The 17,546-nt window shown below is 41.1% G+C and overlaps 1 protein-coding gene across 18 annotated transcripts in view; it reads right to left on the bottom strand.

Annotated features, from left to right (window-relative positions):
• CDC14B (cell division cycle 14B) overlaps nt 1–17,546 on the bottom strand; it is a 99,154-nt gene that overhangs the window by 42,352 nt on the left and 39,256 nt on the right. For all 18 annotated transcript variants that reach the window (XM_055130409.1, XM_055130406.1, XM_055130407.1 and 15 more), the window contains one exon: nt 4,089–4,165. In XM_055130409.1, coding sequence (XP_054986384.1) covers nt 4,089–4,165 — 77 coding nt within the window. The remainder of the gene's footprint in view (nt 1–4,088; nt 4,166–17,546) is intronic.

Here is a 17,546-nt window from a genome sequence, read left to right as displayed (position 1 = left end):
ACGGGTCGGCCTTGTGAAAGGCGAACGCCCAACCGCTGTGCTATCGCTCCAGCCCTCCAAAGACATATTATATATTATTATATATATATATATATATATATATATATATATATATAGGCTTCCTGTTCTGTCCCTTCCAAATTTCAAAGGTGCTCTTGCAAGAGCTAAGAAAGTCCTCTACCCCAACCATCAGATCTTACAGAAGTTTAGTGCCAATTTTCAGGAAGGAGAAAATAAAATTACTTTCAACAGTAGAGCATCACCAGAACTTATTAAAAATCCTAATTCTGGGGCTGGAGCAGTAGTACAGAGGGCAAGGGATTTACCCTGCATGTGGCTGATCCAGATTCAGTATCTGACATCCTATATGGTCCCCTGAGGAATAACCCTAAGCATCATGAGGTGTGGCTCTCCCACCCCCCCACCCCAGAGAAAACAATCCCAATTCTCAGGTTTCACCTCAGACCTACTTGAGGTCAGAGTGCTCTAGGGTGAGCCATGTAATTTTCATTTGAACAGGTCCTAAAGATAGGTCCTAAGATATTGTTAATGTGTTCAGACTTAAGAATCACTGCTCTAACGCAGCCGGAGAATGCTCCGGACCTGAAACGGGGCCAGCAACACCGGGGATCCAGACGGAGGAGGTGCAGCCACCACACCTTCTCCAGATGGAGCCCTGGCGACACTGAGCAGCAACTAACACGGCTCCGGGATGCGGGACTGGGATAGCTCCGAACCGCGCGGCCGCTGCGTGACCTTTTCTAAAAACTGAAAACATACCATCTCTTAATGGAAAACCAATTATCAAATGCTTCCTTAGTAGGGCTGTCTTTCTTGGTTGGAAACTCCATCAACAATAGTGAGTTTTGTGTTGAAATATGGAACGTAATCAAGGTAAAGAGAAAATGAAGTGAAATTCATCAGTTATACAGTTGGGGGTGGGGGGCGGGGGCGGGGGGTATACTGGGGATTTTGGTGGTGGAATATGGGCACTGGTGAAGGGATGGTGTTTGAATATTCATAACTGAGACATAAACCTGAGAACTTTGTAACTTTCCACATGGTGATAAAAAAAAAATTTTTTTTTAAATTTAAAAAAAGAATCACTGCTCTAAAAAACAAAACACAAATACTCATTTTTAAGAATATTAATTTCCCCTGCTTTTTTTTGGGGGGGGGCTTTTTGGCTTTTTAGGTCACACACCTATGTTGACAATGTTCAGGGGTTGATCCTGGCTCTGTACTCAAGAATGAGTTCTGGCAGTGCTCGGGGGACCATATGAGATGCCAGAGAACAAAGTCGGGTCAGCCGCATGTAAGGCCAACACCCAACCTGCTGCACTATTGCTCTGGCATCAAGGGACCCTTTCAACAAAAATTCTAAGGCAGAGAACTGAAACTGCCTGGCCAAAGCCAAAATCAATTTTTTTCAGTGGAACAGATGAATTCTCAAACAGTACCCCAGTTAAAATTAACTATGTCTTCCCAGCTACTATTATCTTTCTAACTTGCTGGTATTTCTGACCCTGCAAGCTGAAGGCATACTAGTTCAGTCTTCATGAGAAACTTGATACTTTAATTCAAAGCCTACTTTTTTTTAAAAATTTTATTGGGCTGGAGCAATAGCACAATGGTTGGGCATTCGCCTTTCACTCAGCCAACGTGAACTCGGCCGACACGAGTTTGATTCCTCCGCCCCTCTTGGAGAGCCTGGCAAGCTACTGAGAGTATCACGCCAGAGCCTGGCAAGCTACCCAAGCGTACTGGATATGCCAAAAACAGTAACAATAAGTCTGTCAATGAGAGACGTTACTGGTGCCCACTCGAACAAATCAATGAGCAACTAGATGACAGTAAATTTTATTGAATCACCGTGAGATAGTTACAAGCTTTCATGTTTGGGTTACAATCTCACAATGATCAAACACCCATCCCTCCACCAGTGCACATTCCCCACCACCAATATTCTTGGTATATTCCCCCTTTTCCGCCCTCTCCCTGCTTCCATGGCAGACAATATTCCTCATATTCTCTCTTTACTTTTGGGCATTATGCTTGTAACACAGACATTGAGAGATCATCATGTTTGGTCCATTATCTACTTTCGGCACGCATCTCCCATCCCGACTGATTCCTCCAGCCATCATCAAAGCCTATTTTTTATGTATGTCAAGCCCTGTCTTTGTCAATGATGATTCAAAGGCCTGAACTAGCTGCACTTCTGCTTCATACACCACATTATTTTGACTACACAACAAGAATCTTACTTTTTTAATTACTCTCCTACTTTAAACACACCCACAGCTTCCTCCTACCCAAGCAATCAAACTTCTTAGAAACAGCAGAATAGCAGCTATAAATTTTGAACTAAGTCATGGGTGGAGAGGTGGGAAGGAAGCTTGTCACTAAGATCATTTAAAAAACTTGGTAACGCAGATGAGAATCAATAAAGGGGTACTACTTAGAAACTGCAAAAACAATGCTAAATATTCATTTATGAAAACAGCAGCATCTGGGGCTGAGGCTATGGCTCAAGTCGTAGTGCATGTGCCTGGCCTATGTGCGGCCCGAATTTGATCCCTTGGCACCAATGGATATGGCCAATGGAAAAACAACATATATTCATAGTAACCAATGACTACAAGTAACTCAAGAACTTGTCAGGAGAAAAGACAATTTGTGGTATATTCATAAGCATAGAAAGCACAAAAGCAATTATAAGAGGAAGAACTATAGATGGTTACATGGATAAATCTTATAAACATTATGTACTGAAAAAGCCAGATCCAAAATTACTGTACGACTACATTTACATGAAATATAAAAATGACTAATTGATGGTTAGAGGTTATAGTAGTGGTGTTTGGGTGGTTACTAACCAAAAGATAGAAACATTTAGGAGCACTGGCAATACGAAAAGAAAAAAAGGATGACAATGCAATTTCCTCTCAAGTATTAGGAGTGTGTCTGGGCTTACTAAGAGAATATCAATATGATGAAGCATCAGATTTTAGTCTGTCATAGGTCAATACTTTTGTGAAAAACAACATATATTACATACAGAGAGACTGTTTCATTACATAGTAACACGCTATTACATATTAAAATACAAAGATTTTTTTTTTTAAAAAATAGAAAATGGAAGGAAATAAAACATAAGTTCATATTCTTCTATTACTTGATCTCTCAGATAAGAAAATACAAACATCTCTAGAGTCTTACTCTCAATTTCTGTGCTTAATATACTTATCTCAATCTCTGGGCTTTATATACTTACAAAGTAAGTATATTAACAGAAAGTCCAAAGAATGCCATTAGGTTCAAGGCTACACTCAGAGAAAAAAAAATGCTTTGAACAAATGAAGTAATCAGACTTTTATAATTAAAAATATTCTAATTTTACAAGCTTAAACAACTTCTAGTTAGATCCTGTTTTCATTTTATTACTTATTATTAGTTTTGAGGTTCACAACCAGCAGTGCTCAGGCTCACTTCTGACGGGGTTCAGGGGTCCATATAGGGCGCTGAGGGTCAAACTGCCCCATACAGGGCAAATGACTTATCCCCTATACTCTCTCCAGCCCCTGAATCCTGTCTTTAAAATTACTCTTTACTTTTGTACTCTATGCTATGTCATTTCTCAGCGCAAAAACTTTACTCATGTCAACAGGTACAGCTCTTTGTGCAGTATGAAACTAAGCTCTGCAACACTGCTCTAAAAATTTCTTTTCATGGCATAAATCTGCATGGTCTCTCAGCTACTCAAGGAGAAGATAAGGTCATTTAGGTCATTTGGATTTAAGGTCAGAACCAAAAAATATCTCCAGGCTATGACAACTATGGCAGAAGAATTACTGAAATTTAACCATTGGGCAGAGAAAAAGGACACTACTCGCCTTCCTCCACACACAGGCTAAGCCCCCACAATCCAGGGAGGTTAGAGCACTGAAGAACCTTGACTCAGTAACACCTTCACCAGGATGTCCCCCCAAACTTTCCACCATGTCTCCTTTTTTCATAAACTATATCAAGATATTTCTGGCCAAAGTCTGCTTGAATGAATTGACCACAAACATCTTTATATTTACCTGAAAGGAATGTAGGGTGTATCTCCAAATATTAATATTCTATAGGCTTCTTCTGGAGTCCTCCCCAAATATATAACCTACATTTAAAAAGAAAAGACAAGGTCAATTTACTTCTAAATGAAGACAAAGTACCTGTCATTGTGAAGTTGCATACCATGTCCAGCAAGTTGGACTTCTAAAGAAATGCAGTAGCTAATGAATTTCCACCCACCACCCACCCCTTTGTTTTCAGTTTGTTTCGGGGGCCACAACCAGCTGTGCTCAGGGCTTACTCCTCCCTTTGAACTCAAGGGTCACCACTGGTGGTGCTGGAGGGGGCCATAAAGAATGGCAAGGATAGAACAAGGTAAGCTGCATGCAAGGAAAATGCTCTACCCACTGTGCTAGAGCTTCACCCCAGAATTTCTTTTTAAAATATAAAAATAAAAATAAAAATAAATAATAAAAATGGCTTTTATGTTGCCTTACTGGTTCACAAAGTATTTCTATTTTCATCTATGCATAATAATTTTTTTTTAAAAAAAGTACATGTCTGTATTATTTACACAGCTGTGGTTTGGAAATGCCCTCTGGGCTTTGCATGCAGGAGGCCCTGAGGCCATCTGATCCTGATCCCTGATCCAGAAACCAATCCAGTAGGCACATTCCCAGGTGCACTGGCAGAAGGACATCTGGAGCATAGCCTGGAGTAAGTCCCTACACCCCCTCTTCATTCCCAGCTTTGTTTACATCTGCCACAACTAAGAATAGCTGACAGACAATCTTTTAAACCTATCACAGTCTTTTGTGTTACAAAGCACAATATTTTTTTTTCCCTTTTTCAGGCACCTTTATTTATATGTTGTAATTACATATAAATACTATGTACCTATGTGAACTATCATTCCATATTCTTACATTTTCCACTAATCATTTTAATTGTGGTCTTGTATTATATTTACAGAGTATCATATTTTTTTTTAATTTTTAAATTTATTTATTTTTAATTAGAGAATCACCGTGAGGGTACAGTTACAGATTTATACACTTTTGTGCTTATACTTCCCTCATACAAAGTTCGGGAACCCATCCCTTCACCAGTGCCCATTCTCCACCACCCGTAAACCCAGTGTCCTTCCCACCCTCCCCAATCCCATCTCCCCCCCACCCCACCCTGCCACTGTGGCAAGGCATTCCCTTCTGTTCTCTCTCTCTCTAATTAGCTGTTGTGGTTTGCAATAAAGGTGTTGAGTGGCCGCTGTGCTCAGTCTCTAGCCCTCATTCAGCCCGCAACTCCCTTCCCCCACATGGCCTTCGACTACAATGTAGTTGGTGATCGCTTCTCTGAGTTGACCTTTCCCCGGAACGTGAGGCCAGCCTCGAAGGCATGGAGTCAACCTCCTGGTACTTACTTCTACAGTTCTTGGGTGTTAGTCTCCCACTCTGTTATTCTATATACCATAGATGAGTGCAATCTTTCTATGTCTGTCTCTCTCTTTCTGACTCATTTCACTCAGCATGAAACTTTTCATGCCCATCCACTTAACTACAAAATTCTTGACCTCCTTTTTTCTAACAGCTGCATAGTATTCCATTGTATAGATGTACCAAAGTTTCCTCAACCAGTCATCCGTTCTGGGGCATTCGGGTTTTTTCCAGATTCTGGCTATTGTAAACAGTGCTGCGATGAACATACATGTGCAGGTGTTGTTTCGATTGTACTTTTTTGCCTCTCTGGGATATATTCCCAGCAGTGGTATTGCTGGGTCAAATGGGAATTCAATATCTAATTTTTTGAGAGTCGTCCAAATTGTTTTCCAGAAGGGCTGAACCAGTCGGCATTCCCACCAGCAGTGAAGAAGGGTCCCTTTCTCCCCACATCCTCTCCAACAGCGGTTGCTTTTGTTCTTTTGGATGTGTGCTAGTCTCTGTGGTGTGAGGTGGTATCTCATGGTTGTTTTGATCTGCATCTCTCTGATGATTAGTGATGCAGAGCACTTTTTCATGTGCCTTTTGGCCATTCGTATCTCTTCCTTGGTAAAGTTTCTGTTCATTTCTTCGCCCCATTTTTTGATGGGGTTGGATGTTTTCTTCTTGTAGAGTTCAACCAGTGCTTTATATACCATTGATATCAACCCCTTATCTGATGGGTATTGTGTAAATATCCTTTCCCATTCTGTGGATAGTCTTTGGATTCTGGTCACTGTATCTCTTGCGGTGCAGAAGCTTTTTAGTTTAATGTAGTCCCATTTGTTGATCTCTGTTTTTACTAGATTGCTTAGTTCCGTGTCACCTTTGAAGATACCTTTATCTTCAATATCGTGGAGGGTTTCGCCGACCTTGTCTTCAATGTACCTTATGGTTTGTGGTCTAATGTTGAGGTCTTTAATCCATTTTGATCTGACTTTTGTGCATGGTGTCAGATCAAGGTCTAAACCCATTTTTTTGCATGTGGTTGTCCAGTTGTGCCAGCACCATTTGTTAAAGAGGCTTTCCTTGCTCCACTTCACATCTCTTGCTCCCTTATCAAAGATTAGATGGTCATACATTTGGGGTTGCAAAGCACAATATTTTTAATAGATTTTCTAAACCATCATCTCCTTCCTAAATATCCCCTGGAATGACAGGAAAGAAGTGGTGAGTGGGCAGAGAGGGTTTCAGGTTGGAAGGGATAAAGTGACTAAGATGAGGGGGCAAAGATGCTGATTAGCTCCATACATTTAGATTTAACCACTCATATTACATATGTTTTCCATAAGTCCTTTCAGCCTTGCCACAGGGAACTTAGTTTACCTTAGAGCAATGCCCTTTCTGTATGGACACAGGAAGTCAGTTAATATTATGCTTTGTAACTTGGGAGCTGATTGACTCCAATAATATTTACTCCTGGGCATCTGCTTTCTCAACTAAGTTGCCCTTAGTTCCTAACAACCCAAAAGCAGGGTCCCGATAAGAACAAAATGGACCCAGGGCAAGCTGTGAACTACCCTGGCATCGAAATGGGCCAGGCCAAAGCGCCACAATACTCAACTGTAAGTTGAAAATATGGTCACAGACAAACGCTGTCATGATCCAAAAGTAATGACGAGACTAGGGCCCTGCTGGGGTTAGAAGACTAACCTAGCCTGAGGATTGTGGTCTGGAATATATAGTGAATGTCCTCAGGAAGAACTAAACTTTAAGACTGATATATCTCTTACTGTGCTCATACAGAATGACATTACTAAAAATATTAGAAGTAAATTTACTGTAACTATTTAAGCAGATTACTAGCTGAGTAAGGAAGAAGGTGACACGCCCTTGTTTGGATCCCACCCTTGAGCAGATCTCCTAGTAATCTGGACTAATATCCTTAGATGAGATTTTGTTAATCTCCTAAAGAAATGGTCTTACCCCTCTTTGTTGATTTTTAACGTTCAACCAACCTTTGTGCCACCACCCTATGTAACTGCTGTATAAACTAGGATTGTAAGGGGGAAGACACAGAAGGGCAGAGGCAAGACAGAAAGGCAGAGGCAAGACAGAAGGGCAGAGGCAAGACAGAAGCAAGAAGAGACAGAAGCGGAGAGAAGATACAGAAGCAAGAGTGAAGACACAGAAAGAGAGACAGAGAGAGGTCAGAAGAGACCAGAGGAGAGACTACAGAGACAGAGTCAGAGATAGACAGACAGAAGAGAGTACAGTGGCACACACAGAAGCAGAGCACAAGGAACCATCCCAATCCGGTTCATACACAGCACACCAAACGCAAGGGGGGGAGGGAGAGAGAGAGAGACGCCCCCAGAGCCCTCGAACAACACAACACACATCACATCTCCCCCTTCCGCACGCACATCTTTGTATTTTTTACACATTAAGTTTACACTTCTTTCCTAGTCTCATATACATTTTGTTGATTTTGTATTTGGGACACAACTGGCAGTGCTCAGGACTTACTCCTGGCGCTGTGCTCAGGCATTACTCCTAGAGGGATTTAGGAAACCATATGGGCTACTGGGGATCGAACCTGGGTCAACCACATGCAAGGCAAATGCCTTTTCTACTGTGCTATCTGTCTGGTCCTATCATATGCATCTTTTTTTTTAATCGAATCATCATGAGAGAGTTACAAGCTTTCATGTTTGGGTCACAATCACACAATGATCAAACACCCATCCCTCCACCAGTGCACACTCCCCACCACGAATATCCCGGTATACTCCCCCTTTCCCACCCTCCCCCTGCCTCCATGGCAGAAAATATCCCCCATACTCTCTCTCTACTTTTGGGCATATACATCTTTTATCTTCAGAATTATGCTGCAATTGTCATCCTGTAGAGAGCGATGTAGATTTATTAGCACTTGATATTTCTTGCATTTCCCAAAGTTTCCTTTTTCCTGCTCTCATATTTGTTTGACTACGTATAAATTGTGGCCCTGCTGTTTTCTCTCATTCAATCTTTAATGATGCTGTTCCAATGTCTTCTCATTTCTAGTGTTGGAGAAATATTTCACTTGTCTCATTTTCTCTTCTTATGAGTAACAGCTTGTGAAGCTTATAAGTAACAGTTTGTGAAGAATTTGAAGTTGAAGAATTTAATCATCATTTTTTGAATAAGTCATCTTCCATTCCCAGTGAAAATTGCTGAGACTATCTGACCTTTACACATTAAAATTTTTAAATTGATTATAAATATTTTAATTTCCACTTAGCATACTTATGTGAGCTACTTCATCAACCAAGTTGACAGCATTCTGAAGGAGGACCCATATCCTAGTTTTATAGAACTAAGTCCTAGTTCATACATTATATATGGACTCTGAATCAATGTAAAATCCTTGGAACTAGGGGCTGAAGAAGTGGTATGGTGGGTAGTACACTTGCCTTGCATGCGGCCAACCTGGGCTCAATCAACGGAACACTACATAGTCCTCTGAGCCACACCAGAATTCATCTTTGAGGTGAGAATCATGAGTCATTCCTGAGTATTGCCAGGTGTGACCCCAAAACAATACTAAACAAAATTCTTAGAACCTAAATTTACTCACAAATAGGAAAATTTTTAATAATTATAAAAAGTCAATATAAGGACCCTCTGCTCCTAAAGACTTTGATTCCAGAGGCCTTCTAACCCATTTTGGCATCCAGAGCAGCTTCTTACAGCAATGCACTGGGACTGTGAGCTGGGCTATGCAAGTTCTGGCAGAATTTTCCCTGGACTTTACACAGAAATCCAAAACCGACTAAACATCTCTAAATTGTCAGCAATGTGAAACGGTTCCTTTTTAGCAGGTCTGACTTTGGGGGGAAACTCCAAACAATAACAGTGAGTTTTTTGTTGAAATATTGAAGGTAATCAAAGTAGCAGCCATTTCTCTAGACTGTGAATTAAGCAATAGCCCCACACCGGCCGAGAAGAGGAAATACCCCTCCTTCCCGGTTGTTTCCCATTTTCGGGGAGAAAAGCGGTGTGGCGTCCACCATACTATGAGGTGCAGGAAGGGGGATGAGGGAAAAAAAAAAAAGGAAAAGAAAAAAAAGTTATGTACTTGGAGCAGTGGGGCTACATTTCTCTTCATTCTAAGCAATGGAAAACTAATTATCAAATGCTTCCTTGGTAGTAGGGCTGTCTTTCTTGGGAGGAAACTCCAACAACAATAGTGAGTGTTGTGTTGAAATATGGAATGTAATCAAGGTAAAGAGAAAATGAAGTGAAATTCACCAGTTATACTGTAGTTGGGGGTAGGGGGTCGGTGGCGGGAGGTATACTGGGGTTTTTGGTGGTGGAATACGGGCACTTGTGAAGGGATGGGTGTTTGAATATTGTATAACTGAGACATAAGCCTGAGAACTTTGTAACTTTCCACATGGTGATTCAATAAAAAAAATTTTTTTTAAAAAGTCAATATAAAATTCTTTAATCACTGAATAAGAGTAATTAAAAAAAAAAATCAAAGACCCAGCCAGGGAGGAACTTTTAAATGTAGAGACACTCACTAAAACTCATCAGAATATTATTGAGTCTTGCTTCTAATGGGCATTTTACTTCTAAGGAAATTTTGATTGAGACTCAGAAAATTTTGTCTTAAAATTTCAAATTAAGAAATTTTCTATTTCTTAATGTGTTTCCATTCCATTTACTCTAAAAATACATAAATTCTAATAGCTACACAGAATCATTATAACCCTTATCTACAACATAAAACCCACAAAAGGTAGATTTCAAGGACAAAGAAATTTCAAGGATAAAGAAAGGATGTAATACCTAGCAAAATGCTCAATTATATAATTTCTCACTAAATTAAGCTTAAGATCATTTGTAATCTTATTCAACATATCTAATATACTAACATTTTATAGGAATCAATGTACCAATTGAATTTCTATTTTATTAATATTTATTTGGAAAAATAGCATATACAACAACTGCATAAAAACTGAAAAGCTTTTGAAGTAAAGACTGCTTTCCCATCCCCCAAAATTCTCCTATTCATTTCAAGATTTATCTATAGGAACACCAGATAATTTCACTTTTCTGTGGCATTTAGAATAACTGAATGAGGGAATATAATGGTGAAAAGGGGAAAATAGTCAGCCAGAGTTAGTACAACAGGTGGGGCACTTACCTTGCACAGAGATGACCCAGATCTCAGGAACTGAATATGGCCCCCTGAGCCCACCACTGGGTATTGTCTCAAAGCAAAAATAAATAAAGGGGGGATGCTTAGATCACCCTTGAACCCATAGCACAGAGAAAGAAAGAAATCATGGGAGTTGAGGAAGAAGAGATAAATGGGAAGCAAAGATCATTTATAATCTTATTATCAAGAGGGAGAGGGTGAAGGGGATTCTGGTATACAGGTGTAGAGGAGTGGTAGAGCCAAATATCCAAATCAGAGTCAACACACTGAAATCACGGGAAATAACCAAACTACAAAGGTGCATATCAAGATGATTGGGGGGGGGGGGGGGGGATGAGGAGGAAACCTGGGAACACTGGCTGAGGGAAGAAAGCACTGGTGTCGGGATCAGTGCTGGAACTCTGTATGTCCAAAACTCAACCATGGATACCTTTGTAATCCACAGCGCTTGAGTAACATTTTACATTCTGGCTATAGGACTGAGCTTACACTGGGCAGTGAGGGAGGGTTGTGGGGTGAACAGCACCAGGACACTGGTAGAAGGAAAGCTCTTTGGTGATGGCTGTGATGTTGGAATGATGTATGCAAGACAAGTACAATTAACAGCATAATAAATCTCGGTGTCTCAATAAAAAGTTTAAATATTTTTTCTAATGTTCTTTTAGTCTCCAGCATTTTTCTTCTCCTAAAGGTTATGGTGTAGCAGCAGTAAAGTCTTTTCTCCATCTTGTTTTAGGAATTCTTATCTTACCCCTTAAAAATAAACAAATAAAAAGACATAATAATTGGGGCTGGAGCGATAGCACAGTGGGTAGGGCATTTGCCTTGCACGCGGCCAACCCGAGTTCGAATCCCAGCATCCCATATGGTCCCCTGAGCACCGCCAGGGATAATTCCTGAGTGCATGAGCCAGGAATGACCCCTGTGCATTGCCGGGTGTGACCCAAAAAGCAAAAAAAAAAAAAAAAAAAAAAAAAAGACATAATAAAAGATTCACAAATAAATCTCAGAAGAGAGCAACACGCTGCAGAGATGTCTCCTCACCCCATGCCAGGCTGACTTAATTCTGGAGCCTCGGTGTGTCCTTCCGCCAGCCCCAAAAGAACCCTGGAAGCGACAAACCTCCAGAACCCAATCACCACCATGCTCAAAGCCAACCTTCACAGGCTTGTCCCAGCCCCCCACTCAGGAGAATAAATCTGCTGAAAGCCCAGGAATTCGGACTGTGACTGAAATCCCTAGGCTCTCACTGCGTTGGGAATGGGCCCTTCCTACTATCTTCCTGTGCTTCCAGGTTCCTGGCAATCACATCCATGAACTGCCTCTGGGTACCATATAGCACACTGACAGGCATGATCCAGAGACTCAAACAAATCTCAGAAGAACACAACACACTGCAGAGATGCCTCCAGACCCGAAAACCACCATCCAGTTAAAAATTTAACTCCAGCTCTAGCACCCTAGTTAAAATTTAGAATTCCTGGAGTACACGGCCACAACATCTCATTTTTTCTCTCTCTTTTTTTTTACCTGGTGATGCACAGGGGTTACTCCTGGCTCTGCACTCAGAAAGTACTTCTGGCAGTGCTCAGGGGACCATATGGGATGCTGGGAATCCAACCCAGGTCAGCTGCGTACAAGGCAAACACCCTACCTGCTGTGATATCGCTCCAGCCCCGACATCTCTTTTTTTTTTTTTTTGCTTTTTTTTGGGGGGGGGATCACACCTGGTGATGCACAGGGGTTACTCCTGGCTTTGCACTCAGGAATTACTCCCAGTGGTGCTCAGAGGACCATATGGGATGCTGGGAATCGAACCTGGGTCGTCCGCATGCAAGGCAAACGCCCTACACTCCAGCCCCCATCTCATTCTTTATGCCACTGATATACCAAAAAGTAGCACACCACATATGCTGGGCTATAAAGTAGAAGGTAACTGATCTTGATCAAAATATTCATAACAAGCAATATAAAATAAATTATTTAGTATCTGCCTTTGGGGCAGGCTTGGGTGGTGGTGGGAAATTCAAAATAATGGTGGTGGGACTGGTGCTGAAATATTGAATGTAATAAATCATTGTGAACTTTATGAAAATAAAATCTTAAAAAAGACCTAAAACAAAAAAAAAAGGAAAAAAAGACACTAAATTTAAAAGCACCTTGGAGACCAACAAGGGTGAAAACTGATCCTCCTTCATTTGTGTGTATGTGTATGTATATAAAAACATATAGATATATACAATTTAATTAAATCCAGCAACCTTTTTCAGTCACTCCCAAAATTTCTAGTAAAACCTCACATTATAGAAATTTTTCCTAAAGCACCAGATTAAAGATAGTTCCTCCTACTCAATATTGCATTTAGTTGGCTTCTTTATTTACTAAAATTAGCAATGGTAGTGTTTCTTTCTAACATTGAAAACAAATAGCAATGTCCTTGGAGCCCAAGTTTAATTCACGAACAAAGGGGGAAAGGGTATCTAATGACGAAATGCTACAGAAGTATAATTTTCCCATCTAGCTGGAGAATGTCAATACATACACAATATTAGATAAAAGTAAGCTGAAGAAATGTATACATTTAGAATCAAGTCTATTCATATGGTTTGATATCTGTGACCTTCCCAGCCCAAACTCATGTTGCAATGCTAACCGAGTTGATGAGTATTTGGAAATGCTTTAAGATTAGGGTGGAGCCCTCTTGGCAGGGGCTCAGAGGGTACAATGAGTAGGGTATCTGCCTTGCATGTGGCTGATCAAGTTCAATTCCTGGCATCCCATATGGTCCCAGAGCATAACCTAGGTGTTCTGGAAGCTGACACACCTATGTCAGCACTGCGGACACCCTTCCCACAGGAACTCTGAGCAATGCAGCAGTACACTGAAGAATGAGCAGGCAAATGGTGGTTTAGGTAACATGATACCTCGTGGCTTAGGAAGCCAGAGTCAAACCTGTCTCTGCAGGTAAAGGCAGCAGGAGTCAGTGGCAGCCTTACCACCCAGCTAAAACACAAGGAAGCAGAGTGTTGCAAAGCCATGATACGATTCCTGCTTGCTTAGACCTAAAGCAGCCCATGCTAAAGATCCCCTTCCACCCCTGTGCGCACACATCTGACTGAGCACTGTTGAGCTAGAGTCCCCACGTGGAGAGTGTTTCTGTCAGCAACAGACATGGTGACTTGGAAGAGGAAACCAAAGGGGCCCAGCCCAGCACTCGCAGTTTCACTCCTGACTGAAAGTCTCAATAAAACCCAACGACTTAGCATTAGCCTCCGGTTTCTATTCTGAGATAGAACATTTTGAAGCTGAATCTCTGTACCTGACAGACAAACTTCAAGACAGATTTAAAAAAAAAAAAATCAAAACATTATATAAGTAATCCTGGCAAGAGTTAAAAATAACAAAAGCTACTTAATTCTAACCAGAAATGTGCCAGCCAATAAACTACTGGCAATTGTTCTCCAAGGAAAAATATCACAACGTCTCAGTATTTAACTATTTTCAGCTCAGTAGATGGCACAGCCTTTCCCAGGCCAAGACCTCCATTGCTTTTTTTCTTAAGATGACTTTCCAGATTAGCATGGAATGTTCATTAGTCCAACTGGAAATAAGGCTAAAGATTCAGCTGCTTGATAAATTTGAGCTGACGAAAGGTTTTATTCCCTAAGTTTCATATGAAACATAAGATAAAATCACTTTCACAGCCTTGCACAAAGACCATTATCCTAAATCACTTAACAAAAACAAATGAACCATCATTTCAGTAAGCTTTTTTTTTCAGTAAGCTCTTTTTTTTAACATTTCCATTTTTATTTATATGTAGTGCATATATGATCAAATATGATACTTGAGGTCAGGTCCTCGCTGTATGAGGAAAGAAGGAACAGATACATGCAGCTGCTGAGGTCAGGCAGGTAATGAACACCATGAATTGGCCCCAGAGGCCAGTACACGTAAGTAACACACGTGCCTGGTCGGAGTAAAGCAATGCAAATAAAGTATGTGTGTAACAGGAATAAAGCAAAGATCTTGATTAATAAAATATAAATGTCCTAACTTTAGCCATTGGTGAAAACAAACAAACTACTATTGGCAACTCCATGGGTTGGGCTGGCAGGGTGGGAAGAGGGCAGGGGTTGAGAACCAGCTCAGCAAAGCTGAGTGTGTTGCAAGGCTGGAGGCCTGCCTCTGAGTCCCAGTACCTCACGGTGCCCAGAGCAACACCGGGTGAGCTCTGAAACCAAGAAGGAAACCAGAGCTGGCAGCCGACAGTGCTCACTGCTCACCCCAAACAGCACTGCCTGGTTTTGTTTGTTCAGTAGGTTTTGGGGCCACCTACCCAGAAGTGCTCAGGGATTACTCCTGGCTCTACCCCCTACTACAGACACACGTAAAAGATCATGAAACAGCAGTTCATGTGTGATCATTCTAACTATACAAGGAACTCCTGACAGATGAGCCATGAATCCCTAGAATTTAATCTCATCATAATTTTCAACCAATGTTGACAAAAGGCAGGCACTGAAAAAGCCATAAAAAAATGTTCAAAATTAAACAATACAACAATAATATTGGAACAAGGAAGCTACATGTAATCAGTTAATTCTACCATACTTATTAAACAGTAGAGGGGAGATCGGAGTGATAGCAGAGTACACTGGGTTTTTCCTGACCTGAGTTTGATCCCTGAAACTGAACACGGTCGCCTGAACTGACCAGTTGTGATCCCTAAATTCAGAGTTAGGAGTAATCCCCTGAGCACAGATGGATTGACCCCAAAATAACAATAAGTAAAAATGAACATTAGGGGCTAGGGCAATAGCACAGTGGGTAAGGCGCTTGCCTTGCACGCAGCCGACCCAGGTTCGATTCCCAGCATCCCATATGGTGCCCTGAGTAATACCAGGTGTGATTCCTGAGTGCAGAGCCAGGAGTAACCCCTGTGCATCACCGGGTATGACCCAAAAAGAAAAAAAAATTAATGGAAAGTAAATTCTGTACCAAGTGTCTGCTCAATTATTTATTTCACACTCAGATTGCTAAACTCATAGAAACATGTTAGAAATGATAGTTCGTTTCTAAGGCTGTCCCTAAGATTACATCTGACCTATTCAAGAGCTAAATGTTAACAGACTTGCAGGAAAACATAAACGCTGGGCCTGTAAAATCAAACCAAAGAGGAATAAGCCAAACACAGAATGGTAAATGTTTCTCATCTGTGACATAAAACTGATGTGAGGTTTGACTAAGGTAAATGAAACCAAGAAGAAAGAAAAACAGAAGAGCAGTAAGCTGTGCTTACTTTTTGCCTGACGCTTTCTACCAAAACTGAAAGTGAAAACCAGCTCAGCCCCGCCCACGGAAGGCCTGGTCACTGCCCTCCCTAGAGGAAACACAGTGATGTCTGTACCCACACCCCAATTCCTGCCTCCACACAGAATTGCTTTCAAATGTCATTGTGTTTTACACACTGTTTGACAATACTAGTCTACTAGCAAAACCTTATCTGCAAGATAAGGTATACACATGCACTCTGAAACTTTTAAGAAACATTAACAACTGCCACTTATCATTATGTATCCTAACTGTACTTTAAGAGAAAAAAAAAATCTGCTCACTAAAATACGTTGAAACACTGTAATTCACATGCCTCATTTTTAAAATCTTGAGTTTTAGCCCCTGTGTTGTTTTCAAGGAAACATTTCAAAGTTTCTCCACAAGCACAGGCTTTGAAAGTGAATGACTGAACAGTTTCAAGTCCTTAATTTCTTTTCTGGTTTTGCAGCCACATCTGGTGGTACTCCAGGATCATCCCAGCAGGCTGCTGGGAAGACCACACACAGCAACAGGAACGGAGCCATGGTCACAGTCACGTGCACCAACTCCGGGGTCATTCTTGGCTTGTGTCAGGAACCCCCAGGCTTCTGCACACAGCCACATACACCACTGAACTCTCTCCAAACTGTCAAACCTTCATTTAAAATTTTTCTTCTCTTAAAACATGAGTTTGTTTTTGAAAAGCATGTAATTTTTACTTAAATTTCACTGCCACTTAAAGTGAGTTTAAGGGCCAGTGAAAGAGATGGGGTGAGTTAAGTGCTGTTTGCATATAGCCCCGAGTTCAGTGGCTGGCCCAAGATTCCCTGAGCTCAGAACCAGAAAATGTGGCTCCAGCGTGCCACCCTCAAATAAACAAGAAATAAAATTAATTAAGTTTAAGTTCTACTGCCGCCAAAATATGGTTAGGGTACAGCCACTGATTTACCAAATAGGATAACAAACATCCTTTTGTAAAATGGCACAATCCACTAACCTTTGTTATTAAAAAACAAAAAACAAAACTCAGCTATCTTCTATATTCCTATTATCCTTTTATAATGAATGATGCATGATGCAAAAGTACCAAGATTCTATCATAGGTAACCAGTAAATTCCATTTACCAGGCTATATAAAGTGCAATGTTTGGGACTAAACTGAAGGCAAGAAATAGTCAAGCTACCCTTCTCCTTCCTTTGAAATACATATTTTAAGTACTGAAAGTTTTGTAAATGCCAATCAATTCTGCTTTAAAGTTTTTAAAAAACAAGCTCGCTTCTCCACTCTCATGCCCCCTCACACTCCACACTGAGCCCACTGTGTGTGCAGGGAGGGAGAGGAGAGGGGGAGACAGATGTTCTGCAGAAGCCCAGGTAAAGACAGTTCATTGGGGAGCTGGAGCGATAGCACAGAGGGCAGGGCGTTTGCCTTGCACGCGGCCGACCCGAGTTCGATTCCCAGCATCCCATATGGTCCCCTGAGCACCACCAAGGATAATTCCTGAGTGCAGAGCCAGAAGCAACCCCTGTGCATCGCCGGG

The sequence above is a fragment of the Sorex araneus genome, chromosome 3 (genome assembly GCF_027595985.1).
Source record: "Sorex araneus isolate mSorAra2 chromosome 3, mSorAra2.pri, whole genome shotgun sequence".
NCBI classification, from domain to species: domain Eukaryota; kingdom Metazoa; phylum Chordata; class Mammalia; order Eulipotyphla; family Soricidae; genus Sorex; species Sorex araneus.
Note: the sequence above shows the minus strand (reverse complement) of the source record. Positions and strands in the feature narration are given on the sequence as shown.